Source organism: Vanacampus margaritifer, chromosome 17 (assembly GCF_051991255.1).
Source record: "Vanacampus margaritifer isolate UIUO_Vmar chromosome 17, RoL_Vmar_1.0, whole genome shotgun sequence".
Taxonomy (NCBI): Eukaryota; Metazoa; Chordata; class Actinopteri; order Syngnathiformes; family Syngnathidae; genus Vanacampus; species Vanacampus margaritifer.
Genome location: NC_135448.1, coordinates 5,379,494 through 5,398,229, shown reverse-complemented (window position 1 = coordinate 5,398,229; position 18,736 = coordinate 5,379,494). Strand labels below are relative to the sequence as shown.

The window sequence follows — 18,736 nt, the reverse complement described above, 5'->3', positions numbered from 1 at the left end:
CCAAATAAACCTTATATGATACATTATTCATTTGTCTATTAAAGCCTATTTATTTGAAATGCATAATCCTCAGGTTTATTTATTTGGTATTAATAAAGTACAATTACTTTTTTTATTTTTACATTTTTGGGATGTCTGCATTCAGTTTCATCCCCAAAACATAAAAAATAAACAAAATTGACATAAGTGATTCACATAGCAGTATATTTATTGTGTATAGGTAACCTGATTATTCTGCAATTCAAACAATACACTTTATATATTTTAAATAGATACTCTCATTATTAATTTAATCAAATAAAAATTTCATTAAATACTTTTATTAATAACACACAAAACTGAGGATTGTGCCTTTCAAATAAATAGGCTTAATTAGACTAATGAATATGTATCATAAGGTTTATCTGATAGGTTTGTGTTACGATTATGAAAAAAAAAAAGTAAATGGGAATTTGTCATGTTAAAAAAATTATGTAAATCTTAAATTAGGCTTGAAATAGTTCTGTGAGTGTAGAGCATAGGAGGCTTTTTAAATGTTTCCTGAAAAGTCTAATCTGGATTTCTGGTTCTTGACTATCAACAGTGATTTGCTCCTTGTTTAAACCATGTGTGTATTTATAGTCCTTGGAGGTGTGTCAAATATTTTTTTATTTGTTCCTACCAAGAATGTGGAAGTTCTAAAGTGAAAGCTAATTCTTGAGCACTGATTTAATGTAAAGGGCTGCTAGTTTCATACACACGTCTGAAGTGACTAATTTGCTCAAATTACCTTTAATTGTATGTCAATAATAATTGATAGTCATCTATATAAAGACACTGATGTACTGCAAATAATTTCTCAAATTTTCACTTCTACACCATTCCTAGCAAATCAATGTTTTACTAGTATCACTAGTGAGCTATTTTTAAAACAGGCCCACGAGAAACTTGTGGTCTTTGCTGGGCAACATACTGACTTTAATTTTTAATCCATTGTAGTCATGCATTAAGGAAAAACAAAAATCAAATACTTCTGGACCTGATTGTACATAATCAGTCATATATGGGCATACATACTGTAAAGAGGATTCAGTGGATGGAGTGCCTCAAGGATTTTTTTGATATATGCCTTGCTCATGCCGATAATTGATGGACAGTGAACTGTCTCGCGACAAACAGTGCCAAATTCCACTTTTCTTGGGTCATCAACAGTCAAATATCTCGTCCCTAAGTCAAGTCCTTACAGGCTTTTGTTTACATGTTCTGCGACATCTGTGCAGAACGCAGGAATCGCCTGGAACACTGCCAAAGGAAAGCAGAGTTTAGGTTTAACAGCGGATTAAAGTAAATACAGAGTAGTTCGTTTGTATTTTAAACTCTCACAGGACAAGTACTTTCATTTAGCATTTTATTGTTATAATACACAAGTAAACAGTATAAAAGCAAGCATCACTTGTAATCAAACTGTGTTTTTTTGTGTGCAAGTTTTTAACATTTAAAATGAGTCCCATGTTTTTCCACTTGTGTGACAATTTGAAATGTGTGACTTGCGCCCGTCCGTCTTGTCATTCTGTTATGACGACATTTGATAAGCAGCAGTTCCACATGCTTGACATGTGTAACTAAAGACCGACTTGACACAGCTCAGAGCGGAAGTGGAAAATGTTTGCAATATTTATGGTCTGAACTTTGAAAAAGCAGAATGTTTTATGTTCCAAACTGGTGCACACACCCTGTGCAGAGACTCGGAGAAACACAGCTGCACCAATAAATGAGCAGTGTAAACCAGCACAGCTTTTTTCCCACTGGTTGAATCTCTCAGAGTGCCTCTAAAGTAACTAAAACAAACAAACTTGATGTCACAGTCCTGGCTGTGTCCTGCTGCTTACTTGCAACAAAGTAAATAATATGTAATAAGTAAATTATCTTTAAAGCCAATCCTGTATAAGTGTGCAAACTGTGAGAGGGTGTAACACATTATAATTTGAACTTGATAAGAAGAAAGCTGCAGATTGTCTGTTAACAATATGAAAGGAGTTTCAATCATGTCAGCGAGAAGTGGACCAGCAACATAAGTGAGTGATACTCAACACGGTCGACTAGACTAGACACAGGGCAAGTCAGAGAGTCAACTGGCTGATGTCTACCCATTTTTGCTCCATCAGCTAATATTTTTCAAATTGACGTGAGGAAACATCCGGTAAAAATACTTTGTACTTCTACTCGTCAAGTACATTCCAGAGTCTGTACTTTTTCTTTCTTTTTTTTTTACTTTTACTTGAGTAATTATTTTTAGTGAGTACTTTTACCAAAGTTGTTTTTTGTTTTTGTTTTACACAATTGTACTTTTGCTCAAGTAGAGAAAAACTTTGGAAAATGGTGGATGGGAAAACGAGGCTGTTGTGAGTGTGCAGCAAATTCTTGAATTATTACTCAACATTTTCCTGAACGCATGACTCAACACAACACTGACACACACCTCTGACTTATCTTTTCTTTTCTCACCATCTGTTTACACTCTGCAGAGAGGGACTGAAAACTGGCACACACACATCTTTTATTGTATGGGAAAATGACTTTTTGTGGTCTTGAGCAATTGGAGCTCATTTGTGACCACAATTTGGATTTATTATTATTTGGCAAATAATTCATTATGGACATCTTTCTGAACAGTGTTTTGTGGCTTCCATAATGGATTTTTCAGCACTAGTGGTGCAACGGATCACAAAAGTCACGTTTCGGATCGGATCGTTTTTCGGATCAGCAAGAAAAAAAAAATGCTAACAGCTAGCTGCTAGCCACTTACATCGGAAACTTCTGTCATATCATACAATGACGGTGTAATTAGCGTTTTCTTAGCATCCTAAATTAGCGATTGAATATGAGTTCTTGATAGTGTTGTGTTGGTGATGTTGGTCGCAACTTTAATGTCTATCAAAACTACTTTAAAGAAAACCTTAACATCTAAAAGGACAGTCTAAAATCCTGTATCAGTAATTTGAGAACTAATTTCACCCCAAATTGCCAAAATGCTCACATACATGCAACTTACGTGATCCAAATTTGGACACACCCAACTATCACCACGGACATGTACCCCTGCTTAACAGCATCTGCTTCACGTACTGGGCAGAGCAGCAACCCTTTCCCACAGTCCAGGAACAGACATTCCTGCTTGCGTCTCGCTCTTTCCCCAATAAATGTCTCTGACTTTCCAAAAGGACTCTCCCTGTGCTCCCAGGACCATTGGGAGACTGGAGTTCGTTTTTCACACCGGCCACCTCAGCATCTGTTTCTAGGCGTAGTTTTCTGTTGTTGAAGAATGTCGGCCCGCAAACGACATTGTCCTTGGTTGCAGATAGAGGTGAAAGTAACCTAGGGTGAAGGAATGTGACAGGTTAACATTATTGGTAGGAGGAAGGTGAACATGAGATAAGAGATCTTCAAAGATAAGATGAGAGCTGTTTCTCATATTTAGGCTATTTAGCTATACAACAATTTTGGGAAGAAATGTTTTACAAATTAAGTGTGATTAAAATTTTTGAGAGTCAAATGAACCGCTTCATTACATTTTTGCTATTCTCATTAATACTGTGAGCTGTCACCAACATCTTACAAATGCAATTATGCCATCTAGTGGCAGAAAAATGACCTCAACACAAATCAATAACACACTCGTTTTCAGTACAGTACATCTTTTTCATTTTTAACTCAAATATGAATCATTATAAAATGACTGTATCAATGGCTAAAAAAATTCTGCCATATTTCTATTAGTTTAACTTTTTTTTGCACTTTTAAGTTAACAAGAGTATGAAAAATTATATTGTACATTTTATTGTACATTTAGAACACATATAAAGTTTGCGATTAATCGTGAGTTAACTAGTGAAGTCATGTGATTAATTACCATAAATGGACATCCCTAATATATATATATATATATATATATATATATATATATATATATATATATATATATATATATATATATATATATATATAGTTTGCATTTATTTGGGTTATGTTGTTATAATATTCTGTGATGATTTAGGGCTCTATAATCCTGATATTACTTTTCCATATGGTTTCATTTGATAAGAAAGCATTAACTGTTTTTTGAAATCTCTTGAATCTACACGAAATCGTAGAAGATATAGTGATAACCTTGGTATAATAGGGTTTACATATCCTCTTGTTTTCATAAGACTCAATTTTCCAATTTATTCCCCATCTAAATGTTGTCCTGTTGATCAGTTTTCATAAAAAAGAAACACATGACTCAGTATTCATTTCCTGCACGTCGTCTGAAGCATTTCATAAGTTATTTATAAAGTTTTGAACATGGGGCAAGGCATATTTAAGCAACACATCACTTCAAAAGTCAGTACTTCAAAATAAAAGCCGACTATAATGATCAAAAATCAAATAGTTTGAGCGTGACTGTTAATTCAGCCACCATAGGGCAAAATGTCTGCAGCATTTCAGAGAGTTGAGACGCCCTGCAGGGCGCTCCCACCTATGGGCGGTTGGGGGGTGCAGGGGTGGGGGTGCGAGTGTTGGAACGCGGCCATCAGTGGACGGAAACGACACTGATGTGCGAAACCCGGAAGTCGGAATCCCGTGGCATCTACCCCATTTGTCCAAGTGTTGCCAACCAGACAAGGAAGCTTGTTATTTTCCAGATTTTTTAATAAAAGCTTGCATTCTGTAATACACCTTGCTGTCTTTTTACAAGTTCCTAGCGCTGCTCCAGACTGACCCTAAATCAGGGGTGGGCAAACTTTTTGACTTGCGGGCCACAATGGGTTTGAAATTTTGACAGACGGGCCAGACCAGGAGCATTTGGACCTCATAGCACAGTAAAAACACACAGATAAATGTACAACCCAATTTACTTATAGTGTGCACTAAGGACTGCGTTTTTCAAATGTGCAAAATCCACTTATTTAAAACAGCTTTTCCAATAGCTTCATTTTTATTGTTTTAGCTCAACTTTTGCTGTGTTTTTATGCTTTGTAAAGTGACCTTGGGTGTTCTGAAAGGTGCTGTTTTTAAATGAAATGTATTATTATTATTATTATTATAAAATAGCCCTAATCCAGGTAGTACGTTTGCCTCAATGAATATGCAAGATGCGGCATTTACACACTATTTGGCAAAGTGGGAGGAGAAATGTAAATAGATTATAATCGCACATACACTGTGATCTGTCAAACCTGGTGACTGCATCTATTATTAATAGATTTCAATTCAAGGCGTAAAGTTAAAGAATTTTTTTCCATTGGCCCACCCATTTTTAACCCGGGCCCACAGTGCGTGTGACACATGCGGCTGCATGATAGCCACTGCTGCCTGTCACGCGCTGAGGACAAAGCGCGTACATCCAATCCGTCTCTGACCACTTTTCCATCTCCGTGGGGGACGCATAGCACACGGTGTTTGTGCAGCAGCTCAAAAAGAAGCCAAAAGCCAACGAGGAAACGCTCATAGAAGTGCTCGACGCACGCCCCGGGGATGTATTCACCAATATCAACAGTCTCCTGCATGCGCGCTCCTCACCTCACCCATGACAACATGTAGAAAGACTATCTTCAGCTGTCAAAAGGATCAAAACACGCAACAGTGCCACAATGTTGACTGATAGACTGAACTCTTTGTCTCTGCTTTCTTTCAAAAAAGAATTGACCGATTCTCTGGACTATCAGGACATTATTGCTGTGTTCAACACAAAACCGTGCCGTCTCCTGCTGTAAATGTCCAAATCCAAATCCAATAAGATAAGATAAGATCCACTGATTGTCACACCCATCTAAGTGGGGCGAAATTTGTTCTCCGCATTTGACCCATTCCCTGAGGGAGCGGTGAGCAGCAGGGAATCATGTGGTGATCTAACCTCCCAATTCCAACCCTAAATGCTGAGTGTCAAGCAGAGTGACAATCGGTCCCATTTTTATAGTCTTTGGTATGACCCGGCCGGGAATTGAACCCACGACCTCCCAGTCTCAGGGCGGACACTCTACCACTAGGCCACTGAGCTGGAAAAAAAAAATTGAATTTTTTTCTAGCCTTATTGGATAAGTTCGGCGGGCCGGATTGAAACACATAACGGGCCGTATTTGGCCCGCGGGCCGGGGTTTGCCCACATCTGCCCTAAATGGTGGTGTTTTAACCTTAAAATTCTCATTTACTTGCGCCAGCAAAGCCAATAAAATTGCTTTAAAAAAATTCTTATTGTTCAATATTTTTTTCTGATAAACTTGTGCTCCACACTTTAGCCCATTTATAAAATAAAAAAATTAATGGAATGAATGTTCACTTAACAAGTAATTATACAGTGTGTGGCCCTTAAATCTTCTACTTGCGCCTAGTTAAAAAAGAAAAAGAAAAAGTTATTTATATTTATTGCATTGTTTTTTTAATGTATAACTATATTTAGTGTCAATAAAATTTATTTTTTGTTAACATTTTGGCCATCCGGATGATATAATTGGACTTTATTTCCTATGGGAAATATTGTTTTGGACTTTTCTGAATGTATTAATTATACAATCATAACCCCCCACTTTTCCATATGCTTTAACTTCGTGTTTCCTGATTGTCCGAGAGACTAAAGTGTAAATACCTGCTTTGTAGTATTGGCATACTCGCCAACCTCTGTGCTGCTGTATGTCCCATTATGTGGTCTTCCGCTAAACTCAGACCTGAGGAGGAACATGTACAGGTACATGAGGTGGTAGCAGAGATGTCTCACTGTTCCAGTCAGGTGAATAATTTTGGGACATTGACGCAATTCTAATCTTTTTGGCTCTGAACACCGCCACAATGGATTAGAAATTAAATTAGCAAAATTATCTTTTTATCTGCAGACTTCCAGATTTAATTTAATGGCATTCGGATTAAAAACAACAACAACACACAACATTAAAAAAATATTCTTTATTTGTCTACTATTGTTTCAGTCGTGTTTTATGTCTTCAGTGAACTATACCTTGCAGAGATCTTCCCAGCATTCCCAAAGATTTGGTGTCCATGTAGCGACTGTACAGACCATCTCTGGCAACTTGACCCTGTTGGCTAGGAAAGAAAGGCAACAGCGACCATGGGAGGTGAAAGAAAAAAAAAAGAATAGGGCAAAAGGGTAGGGGGAAGGAATTAAGTGGGTAGATGAAAGTGCCAGTCAAATGACAATGGCAGTAAAAAGAGAAACAACAAAAAAGAAAATCAAGATGAGCAAAAACACAACTTACAATAATAAATGTAAAGCAGAACCAAGGCTGGGCATACAAATAGAATGTCACAATTAAATAACATGTAAGGAAATGAGATGGTCACAGAATAAAAACTGCAAAAAAGCTTTCAAGCAACCACTGTTTGGTTGCAAGTCATGTGTTTAGTATTGATTGCTGAAGCACCAAATATTGAAACACTGTACGTTGTTTTGTGGATTAGGAAGTTTAATGCATTCAAAAATGAAAAAGGCAAAATCAGAGCAACCATATTTCTTTCTGTTAACCTGATAACCTTGTTTTACAAGGAAAAAGGTGAGTTTTCCATGATCACAGTGTTATTCTTCTAACCCTTGCAAGTGCTCCTTCTCCACACAGAACCGGGGCTATTCTATTCAACTCGGACACCTCGGTCTTTCCTTTAAGAATGACAAAATGGCGCCAGTCAGAAAGTAGTCAATGGAAACCCAGTTGAGATCTATTAAGGGAACTATTCAATTGTAAGCATATAATAATGAAAGTTGGGAAAAGATGAGGCAGTGAGTAAATTAATTTAAAAGGGGGTTTGGAAGAAAAATAGGGTGGAGTAATGAGTGAACAAAAAAATGAAGGAAGAGAGACAGAAAGAAGCAGTAGTTGAGCGTATGTAGACGAGGCTCTTCGTGCAATATAACATCTCCTTGTCAATGTTCAGTATATGCAGCTGCTATTAAAGGTGATTGAAGGAAGAGTGTTTTATCATTTAATAACTCCACTTGGCTTGGGTTTATCAGATTTCAACCATTATCTGAGAAACTGAAGCAAATACAACTACAGCAACAATGAGAAAAACGCTCAATCCTTTTTGCTGAATGTTTTTTTAACTGTTAAATTAAGGTTAATTGAGTTTATTACTCTTGAACCTACGCAAAAGTCACTGAATTATTTATATGTAATGGTTTTAAAACTCTCATCTGGCAGAAAATAAGGACAAATTTCATTGTCGTTTTTTTCACCCATCATTTGCATCTTCACTACACTACACTTCCTCAAAGTGTGGTTTATTTTTTTCATAGGTTTCAATGTTGATAATAATACTGCAATAGAAATATCTCCTGTATATTTTTTCCTGACTCACATTGTAAACTTTTTGTAAATAACTCTACCTTAATTGCCCCACAGGAATAAAATAAGTTTTCGGCATCTGACAACTACGAGATTTAATCGCTGCTAGGCTAGATTTTAACATGCTGTTAGACCACGCAAGCAGATCTTTCTCAGGTGCAGCTACAGGTTGAGATTTGAAGATACAATAAGATATCAGTCAGAGTAAAAGGTAATTACAGCTACCTAGTGGCATCACCTATTTTTCTTAAAAAAAAAATATATATATATATATATATATTCGAGGTGCTGTGCTTATTTATTCATTAAAACCTGCTCAGTTATTAATTGTGGCACAGTGTAAGTTTTTTTTAAAATTAAAATTTAATTAATTGACATTTAACTGAAATGTAAACTGAGGTCAAGTAAATTGCATCATGGTTCAAAATCCAGCTCAGTGGCCTAGTGGTAGAGTGTCTGCCCTGAGACTGAGAGGTTGTGGGTTCAATCCCCGGCTGGGTCATACTAAAGACTATGAAAAAAAAATGGGACCCATTGTCGCTCTGCTTGACACTCATCATTAAGGGTTGGAATTGGGGGGTTAGATCACCAAATGATTCCCGAGCACGGCCCCTGCTGCTGCTCACTGCTCCCTCAAAGGATGGGTCAAATGCGGAGAATGAATTTCGCCCCACTTCGGTGGGTGTGACAATCTGTGGTACTTTAACTCTGTAAACACACGCATCTGAAAGGATAAACGTGTGCCAAACCAAAACATATATTCAAGGAATCTTAATCAATCTGAAGCTGTACAGTGGGGTTTAAATTCTGTGAATGCCAATAGCCTGATTATTCATAACGCATGTCTTCCCTTAAGTTTCACTTATGTGGTGCAGCTTGACTGGCAAAGACAACCAGGATAGAAAACAAGAGAAGCTACTGCTGTCTGAAATAAACAGTGGCTAATCTCTTATGGATTAGTATGGATATTGTATATCCCCTCTTAATTCCATTTATGAAGTAATTGGCTTAGACCATAGTGTTTTATCGCCTTTTTTCCAGATGGATTTGAGAATTTGTATTATTATTTTTTTAAATGGTCCTAGATTGGTTTTGGTCTTAGATTATCACACAGTTGCATTTCCACTTGAGAGGCCAGGAGCACTTTCAATGCTGACCTGTGTACAAGCAACCCATTCCGGCAGAAGTTTGTGTGTTTACCTGGTGCGTCTTTCCTGGGCTCGTTCGATGAGAGGAAAGTTTGGGCTCTGCTCCCGGTGTACCACGGGTGCAGACATTATGGCGGCCTGAGGGGATGCCCTGGTGGGGGAGGATCCCACACTGAGGGAGTACTGGGAGGATGCCAACCGCTGGGTAGAGTGGGGAGGGCCAAACGGCCAGGGAAGACTCCTCCGCTCCTGACGCACTGCTGTTGAAGAAATTATAATTATAACCTACAAAACAATCACATTACTAGCTTGTCCTCTACTTCTGGTAAAAAACAAATCTCCAATGAATGATGGGCCAAAAATAAATACTGATTTCTAGAAATGTCCTCATCAATAAGCTTTGACTAAAGCAGTGGTTCTTAACCTTTTTGGAGGTACTGAATGCCCTATGCACATTCACCGAACCCTTTGATTTTTTTTCATATTCAAGACATAGGTATATGATTTACTGGTGAATAAAATGAAAATGTAAAGTAGCCTTTTTATTGAATCTGTCTCTTTTTACCTTGAATTCAGAAAGTGTTGTGTTTTTGTATTTCCCATCTCCATGCAGGTTAAGGAAGTGCTCCTTCAGTTTTTCTAGACAGTCATTTGTCCTGGACTACAATTGCTCAACTTGACATTGCAAATCATGCAGTTCGGACGCTGATTCCCATCACTCAGCTCAACTATTTTTAAAGCACTTTTAAACCATCCACCACTGTTTTCTTAAGATGGACAGGTGCAGGGGCAGTAGATACAATGAAAACAGAAGGGGGTCTAGAATTGAACCCTGTGGAACACCATACGTTTCGTTATACATGTGAACTCAGATTGCAGATATTCGTTCGACCACTTTATTTTTTTACTCAACATTATTAGTAAGAAGGGATTACAATAATAAAGAAATTGCACGACGTACCATCACAACAACTAAAAGTTGACTACTGGGTGCACAAAATTCCCTGCCGCACAGATAGGCCAAGCAATGTAGCATGATTACCTGCAACTAATGCTGGCCAATCATGACTCATTTGACTTGGGTATGTCTTTGGCCTACTCCCTGGGGTTCAATCAAATCCAGGGTAAGAAACACAGGCCTAAATTGAAGACTTTGTACCACAATTACCAATTCAAAGCATATTAACTCATTTGCTCCCCAAAACGTATAAATATGTTCTATTGTAAATATGACCATGGTCCCAAAAATGTATTTATACGCTTGCTAATGTTTGTATGCTAGGGCATACAGAAGGCTTTGATACAGCCTCTGAATTTAAGAGAATGCTTGAAGCAATGGTAGTTATTACAAAAACGGCCAGCAGGTGGTAGCAGAGTATAAGAGATCAGCCAAAGGCCATGTTGCAAAAAGCTATTTTCCCCACTGTTTTAAACGGATTTGTGAATAATGATGAAACTCAGCTATGTTCTAATGATAATTGCTGCAAAACTGAAACAGATAGAAATATACTTTTTTTCTGATGAAAGAAGAGACTCTAATCTTTCTTTTGGTAAGTTCCATGTTTTATAGCAATAGAACATAATATTCTGTGGGCCTTGCAAAATCAGTCAAAATCCAGTAAAACTGCTGGGACCGAAGGGGGTTGCTTCAGTGAAAATGGCTGGGAGTGAATGGGTTAAACAAACTGAAGCAACCTATTGACTATTTGAACACCAATATTCACAAGAGAACACAATTTTGTTGTAATGTAATGGAAATAGCGGTATACCTTCTCTCTCCATTATAGCATAGGGTTTGATCTCGCTGTCTGGCTTTTTTAGGAGAATCGTTCTGAACTGGGCCACTGTGGAAGAGAACACATTTGGAACCTCGAGTATTACATTACAAGATAACATTTGACTTTATCTAAGCTAGCCTGGCAAAAAAATATATATATCTAGTAGCTGAACCCACCTTACAACAGATTTTAAAGTTTGTCATCAACAAAGAGCATGGCTAGTCTAGACACATTTTAAATTTTGAAAAACAAAAAAAACTAAATGATAATACACATTGGAGTTGAACAGAACAGTTGATCAGCAATCCAAGTAGCACTCTTGTCACACACAGCAATTATAAAAAAAAGAACAACCTAAAGGCTAGTAAATAACCTGACTTTAAACTGTATATTAGGTGGTCCACGGAGTTTAGCACTGGTGTAAAAGGCTGAAGATTTTCTCAATACTAACTATTTGAACAACAGGGGCAGTGTCAAAAATATAATATTACTGCATATTATTACCTTAAGTAATAGCAGTTATGCTTTCAACAGCTAACACACATGGCAAAGAGTGGAGAAGGGAAAAGAGGTGCAATGAAAAAAGCAACAAGTGACATGGGTCAAGACACTGGGGACGTAAGAGAAAAGAAAGAGAATAGAAAAGTCCTTACAAAAAGCCGTACATCCCCTGATCCGTCAGAGGACACGCAGCCGAGCCTGGGAGAATTTGATGGAAAAAATGTTTTGGAATTGGAATAAAAGTAGATTAGCTCTAATGGGTTCATAACCTTTTTTTAATGCTTGTCTCATTTTGCAAATGAGGGTGTTTTTTGTCATCTTGTACATATACATAGAAAACTAAAGTATATGCTATGATGACAAAAGTAAGTTAACTTTTAAATGGTATCATGCAAAATATGTATATGAACATCTTGTGAACACAAATGCACCAAACATGAGGTTGATTTAGACTTGATAAACTTTACCGGATAAACTCCAAGTAAGGAAAAAAAAATCTCAAGTTTTCTTCACAAAATAACAACATTGATTGAACATTAAGTATATTGTGTTTGTAGTGAAAGCAATAGAATATAGGTTTTAAAAAAAAGGATGCAAATCATTGTATTTAGTTTTCATTGACATGTTACACAATGTTCCAACTTTTTTGGAATTGGGGTTTGTAAATTCCAATAAATCAAGCACCATTGCACATGTACTTTACAATGTTGGAACATTGTGAAGAGTTACAAAATTACCTGATGCACACTATTTCTAATAGAAGAACATCACACGGCTGCATTACATTTTAGTTTTTTTGACCTGCAGTTTAGGTAGGAGGATGATGGCACCAGGAAAGAAAGAAATTCTGGAGTGGGACTCAAGTTAAGGATAATGCCATATTTCTAAACCCTAGATGAGGGAATTATAAGGAGCGCATGTAACTGTTTGTGCTGAATATTCTCTGACGTGTTTAAGTAAGACACACTAATGACTGTGAATGTGAAATCTATTTTTTGTCATAAAAATTGGTGTAAGTTACCTCCCAAGCACAATATATTGATAGCGTTAGAGCAGCAGTTCGGAAAGTGCAGTTAAGAAGTCAGACCGCCCAAAAACAGAAAGAAACCTTGTAACAATGCTTAGCAGAAAAGACTGACAAAGAAATTAATCTAAGAAATTGAAACATGCGTCAATTAACAAAACAAAAAAAAAAGTACCTGATTTGTTGTGGAAGAAGCCATCAAATACAACAAAGTTATTCACCTAGGAGCAAAAAGAAGGCAAAATTACTAAAATGGCAGACAAGGTAAGATAAAACGTCACACAAAATGTTCTCTCCGATTCATCTAGCAGGAATACACAGTACTTAAAATAGCTTCAAAAATAATACAACTAGCTGGTAGTACAGAGAATAAAATCTTTTTTATTCCCATGAGTCGAAATAACCAGGATTTTGGAATGACAGACCTTCCATCATTTTGTAAAATAAAAACAGTTGGCTGTAGTACACACATAGTCCACTAATAGTTACCTTATTGGTTGCAATGGCTACTGCAACAAAATAAAGAAAGCTTTCGTCATCAACAGACCATTGCTTTTGCAAACAATTAAATAGGACACTGGTCAAATGCAACCCTGCACACAGCAGCCGTGCCAGTATCGCCTTATATTCATCAGATCAAATCTTTATTTCTATAGCACCTTTCATACTTTAAAAGCAACACAAGGTGCTTCACTTAAAAAAAAAAAACCTATATATATTTTTTTAAAGCCAACCAATTTCCTTCCACCCCCTGTAAAATGTGGTTCCCTGGGATGCCCCACACAGAGTAGGTGCAGTAAAAAAATTAATAAAATACAATCATTAATGTATAATGCATGGCTGCAGAGGCAAGGCTGAGCACAGAGCAAACTGAAGAAACGCCATCTAGTAAGGAAACACTGAAGCATAAAAACATTAAAATAATAAAATAGAATAAAAGCATATACTAAAAAGTGCATCTAAGTAAGTAAATGAAGAGCAAAAAAAATCTGATAAACACTATAATAAATAAATGTAACAAATAACAGCAAGCTAGAACAATAAAATAGAGTAAAATAAATGACAGATAAGAAAAGTATACAAGACTAAAAATAAAATGCTGTATAATTACAATAAAAGAATAAGATATACAGATTTTATCATTTAAAAAAAATTGATAAATAGAAAAAAGTTTTAATCAATATTATATTCATTCATTTTTATATGACATAAATGCCAAACCACTAACAAATAAATTAAAAATAATTGCTACATTAAACGTTTATACCGTAAATACATCACAAACTATGATCTCCGAACAGTTTAATATAATTTCAATTTTACAACATTAGCCTTAAAAAAAAAAACATTGAGGATATGATCTAGACATTACACTTAAAGTGTGAATGTACATATATCAATTTAGCAACTTTCTTGTGACTTCTTACAATTCCTAGGCTAAACTTAGCTCTGCCTCACCATAGCTCATCCCTACTTTTCTGTAAGTCAAATACAAAAATACAGTAATCTTACTTTTCTATTAGATGGGGCTTAGGCGCCATCTTGTGGCATCATTTTGGCATTTCAGTAAGTACACAAAAACAATAAGAAAAGGAAAGTTTTTCACCGGAGAACAATATGATGGATTAAAAATAATAATAATTTGTGATTAGGTGAATTTGTAATAGTGAGAAGTTGCTAATTTATATACACAGCAAAATGCTGGCTGTACCTGAGGAACACTTTGTGTCAGGCAGTAATGCTTGGCCAGGAAAGACAACAATTTTGGAGAAGGCCTGTCATATGCCATCAGCACTGGGTCTATGTTCTTGTGCTTTGAAGAAAAACAGAAATGCCACTTACGTCATTGACATATATTATGAAACAACTTCATTCGTTGAGAAAAAACAAGCAGTCAAAAAGCTGAACAAGTGCCTAAATTAGTTTCCACTCAAAATTTAGGCCATTTTATAATGACTGACTCATCTTGACACTACATCTTTTCAAAACTGATAGTGGGTGATAAATGACAAATTAGTAAAATAGCACAGTTTTACTGGTATGTAGGAATTTCCAATTTTCTTATAAAAATCGTATAATAATACTCTAGTTTGGGAAAGTGCTTTATAGTGGTGTTTCATCACCAACTTTGTCTTCGCATGCAAACTCAGATTAGAAGTGACTAGGATTTCCCCACCACAGAGTATTGCATCACCTGCAACATGAAATTAAATAGCTCCAATCCGTATCCGTGTCTCTGCAAATTCTCAGCTATGAAGAAATCCAAAACACATTGTGGCTCTGCCTCTATGTGAAAACCTTGCTGGTCCTATGGATAGAACACGTCAAGGGGCAGTTAGACAGTTAAAAAAGTCAATCTTCATGTTATTGTAATTTGATGGAAGAAATGGCAAAATAATAAAGAGACTCACTAGCAGAAATAACTTCTTGTAGCCAACCTTGAGAAATCCCACAATTGCGCCACACCCTCTGTTAGGAAGAAAGATAAGGGTTAAAGGGTGAGCTCGTGTGGTGAAACTTTTCTCTGGATAAAATGTCACAAGAATGTTGAAGAAACAATAACACAAGAAACAATGTTCTGAACAATACAATGTTCTGAATTGGGCCGATGGGACAACATTGCCACACATTGCCGATGGGACAACATTGCCACGCATCTTATTAAAAAGCCGCAGCTGCTGTATGAATGCACACCATTGACACGGCAATATCCTGCTATAGCAAGAATAAATAATTGAATCTGTTCCACCTCTAGTTGGCCAATTTACCGGGAATATTACACTGCATGACTACAGAAAACCCAGAGACATGAGTGCAAAGAAGTTGAGAGCTGAAAAATGAGCATAATATGATATACCCTTTGCTTTCTCCATCCTTCATCAAGTAGAGTTGATGATGCTGAGACTGCAACTTGGTAGCACTTGTGATAGGTTTGGTTAGCTTTTGAGCCTGTGGACATAGTGCACATACTCATTGTTTGTTCCATGGATAAATGGAGGTGACTGAAAATGGTTTTATGACACAAATCTCCTGCAGAATGATAAGTCTTTGCACAGTATTCAACATTTGAACACATAACACATTTTAAGGTCATAATGTAAAACTACAAGGGGGAAGTAAAAATGTTTTTAAGTGCCCTTAAAAAAAAATCACATCATTCTTATTGTGGAAATATACCTCCACTAGGGCTGTGCTAATTAATGTAGCTGTTTATGCAAGCAGCTGGAGAGACTGCATTTTTTAATACTTACATGTGACCTTGAGCAGGATGTGTAGTTGAAAATGGATGGATGGAATTATTTAAAATCTAACACTCATATGTAATTACATTTGTTAATGGATGGATGGACACGACAACTTTTTCCCTGCCATGCATAGCAAAACACAATGCGAATGCGAGTATTTGACATGCCTCTTAAAAATGTTAATAATTGTTTATATAATAAATAGCTTTGACTGTAAACTACTAATTTATTACAAAACAGGGGTATGGCCCCATCTTAGGGCATTCCAGAAAAGAGCACAAAAACTGAACACAAATACGGTGGTGAAATTCAGAAAATACATTTGCAAAAATAGTTAGTTTACATAAATCTACTTGCTTTTGTAAAGTTACACTTGATGGGTAGGCAGGAACACCAGTGGCCAACCATTAGGATGTAAGAATTTAAAAAGTCAAATTTTCAAACACATGCCCCCGGCTCTATATGAGATTTTTGTTTTTTCAAACTTGCAGAGCTAACATAAGCTTAAATTCACGTCACAGATTTTTGTTAATATGGTGAAAGGAGACAATTTTATGAGGCAAATAGAAAAATAAATGACAGAAATACTACTATTAGTGTAAGAGAATATTCTAAAATTCTAATACTGTATATCTAATATTCTATTCTATTCTCGATCCTGAGGCAATCCGAAACAAACAAGCAAACAAACAAAATTAATTCTAGTTGGCCTCAGAACAATCACATTTAATAGAGTCATCTAGGAAGAGAGGAGCATATTTTGTGGAACATTACTATCTCAATAGCCACAAGACTCTTGACCTGATGATGAGACTCACCTTTGCAGAGGCTTTCCCCAGTTCATCAATAACAGTGTCTATATTGGATTGTAGATCTGGCCTGCAAAGGACAGACAAATATGCATCAATAAGTGGAGGCAGGAGTCATCATCATTAAAATATTATCTTTTAGTTTCATCTAGAAAGCACAAATTTACTTCATACATTGTGCAACTAAAAGAGGAATGTCTAAGTTCTTAAATGGGCAACATTTTGGGGTAAAATCTGTAGGATTTCAAAAGAAACTACCTTAAGATATCCAAAAACACATTCTTTAGAATATGTTGTACGTGTCCCTATTAGTCTAAAAATGGCATTCTGATAATATTGCGCTTGTGCAATATAAGTTAAGCAGCAAAATTCACCATTAAAAAAAAAAACTATTTCAGCCATTTTTCCACTTGCTGTCGACTGAAAATGACATCACAGTTGTTCAGGCTGGCCAATGATAAAAATAAAAATAATAATCGCATATTAGTATTTATAAATCTAAATGTGGAACACAAAGTGTCCCAAGAGTGTAGCAAGCCTGTTGACAGTGCTAATTATATCAAGGTTCGTTAATGCACGTCTGTAATTAGACATGCCAAATAAAAAATAAATAAATAATAATTATACTACAAAACACACTTATCCCCAGACATGCAAATACACAATAAACAAAGTGGCTTCATCTACAGATGGAAAAGCACGCGCTAAATGAGTGGTTTGGTTTAAACAAGAAAGAGATAATCGTATGTTTTCATTGCAACTATGGTCACTAACAAATGCGAGCATGAGAGAAACAGTAGCTTTACCTTTTCGAAGACACGCGACCCTCAACGATGTTCTTGTCCAAAATGGAGAATCTCTCAGAAAACAAGTGGTTAACATTAAAAGGGAACTCCATAATGTTTCCTTTCTTTCTCTGGATTATGTTTTACAGTACAGTGCATCCAATCCAAGCAGCAGTGCTCTTACTGTACAAGCAGGTGCCGCCTTGTTAGCTAGCTAACAAAGCTTCCGGCAACCTAGCAGATGCTTCGCTAGCAAAAACAGTAGCACAAAAGTTTATTTGTTGTTATAAATCAGGAAAAAAACGTGTCTTCTCTGTAATGCAAAGGCAGGACACAGCTGTCTAAATCAACGGGAAAGACTGTTTAATTTTTAAATGTCAAGGCACCTCCATTGTGTCCTGATGCATGTACCGTAATTCTAATAAAATAAAAAATAGCGCAAACAAAAGTAGCTAGCGCATCTCTCTCTCTGTCTGTCTCTCTTTTCTCTCTTTTCTCTCTCTCTCTCTCTCTCTCTCTCTCTCGCATTTCTTTGATGGATGTTAAAAGATTTTGTAGATTTGTGTCTACATTACGGTAAAGACGTCATAAAGGAAGAACCAAACGTTTCTTCTTTCTTTCATTTAAAAGACTAATTGAAGACAAATATTTTAACATGCATAGAAGAAAATTATGCTAATAATTGAGAAGGGTTCAGAAAATGGATGGATGGACACTCTGGAGTCTGGACAGTTCAGCTAATATATTGGAACTCATTATGAGGACAGGCTTTATCAGTGAAGAAAATCAATAGCACTGTGCAGTATAGGCTATAGCGTTACTTTAATGGTCAGAAAACTGTAAATAACTTGTTCTCGGGGAATAAGGAAAAAAATATATCAAATTCCCACTATATGCACTTAATTATATATATTGCATACACCCAGAGATATATGCCTGCAGCCCACTCTATACATACATCGCCCTTTCTGTCCCAAATTTGGTATTCAAAGGCACAAAGAAAAATCAAAGGACAACTTTGACATTCTTCTATTTTAACATGCTAAAACAATCCATCAGTAGGCCTATTGGTAAATAATATATGTGAACCAATTGTATAGTGTTTTATATGTTTGTTTGTTTTGGTGGAAATAT

The 18,736-nt window shown here is 36.3% G+C and overlaps 1 protein-coding gene across 3 annotated transcripts; it reads right to left on the bottom strand.

Moving 5' to 3' along the window:
• Positions 1-1,370: 1,370 nt before the first annotated feature.
• Positions 1,371-18,078, bottom strand: atat1 (alpha tubulin acetyltransferase 1). Of its 3 annotated transcripts, XM_077549422.1 has the most exons (13): positions 17,624-18,078; positions 16,827-16,887; positions 15,621-15,712; positions 15,175-15,232; positions 14,958-15,071; positions 14,475-14,576; positions 12,939-12,984; positions 11,892-11,937; positions 11,230-11,304; positions 9,513-9,720; positions 6,971-7,056; positions 6,605-6,683; positions 3,110-3,354 (listed from the first exon to the last, which is right to left on the bottom strand). In XM_077549422.1, exons 1-13 carry the CDS (start codon positions 17,713-17,715, stop codon positions 3,262-3,264), a joined length of 1,152 nt encoding a protein of 383 aa, XP_077405548.1. In that variant the 5' UTR covers positions 17,716-18,078; the 3' UTR covers positions 3,110-3,261. The 3 variants fall into 3 exon arrangements, with proteins under 3 accessions (XP_077405547.1, XP_077405548.1, XP_077405549.1); XM_077549421.1 differs by lacking the exon at positions 11,892-11,937 and having other exon boundaries at positions 1,371-3,354; XM_077549423.1 differs by lacking the exons at positions 3,110-3,354; positions 6,605-6,683; positions 11,892-11,937 and having other exon boundaries at positions 7,015-7,698.
• Positions 18,079-18,736: the final 658 nt, after the last annotated feature.

Excerpts from the sequence above, each read along its gene's own strand:
- atat1 (XM_077549421.1), bottom strand. The coding sequence starts at position 17,715 with ATGGAGTTCCCTTTTAATGTTAACCACTTGTTTTCTGAGAGATTCTCC. Across the intron at positions 15,713-16,826 it reads TGGGGAAAGCCTCTGCAAAG|GCTCAAAAGCTAACCAAACC; the intron begins GTGAGTCTCATC and ends CTATGTCCACAG. Across the intron at positions 3,355-6,604 it reads ATGCCAATACTACAAAGCAG|GTTACTTTCACCTCTATCTG; the intron begins GTATTTACACTT and ends CCTTCACCCTAG.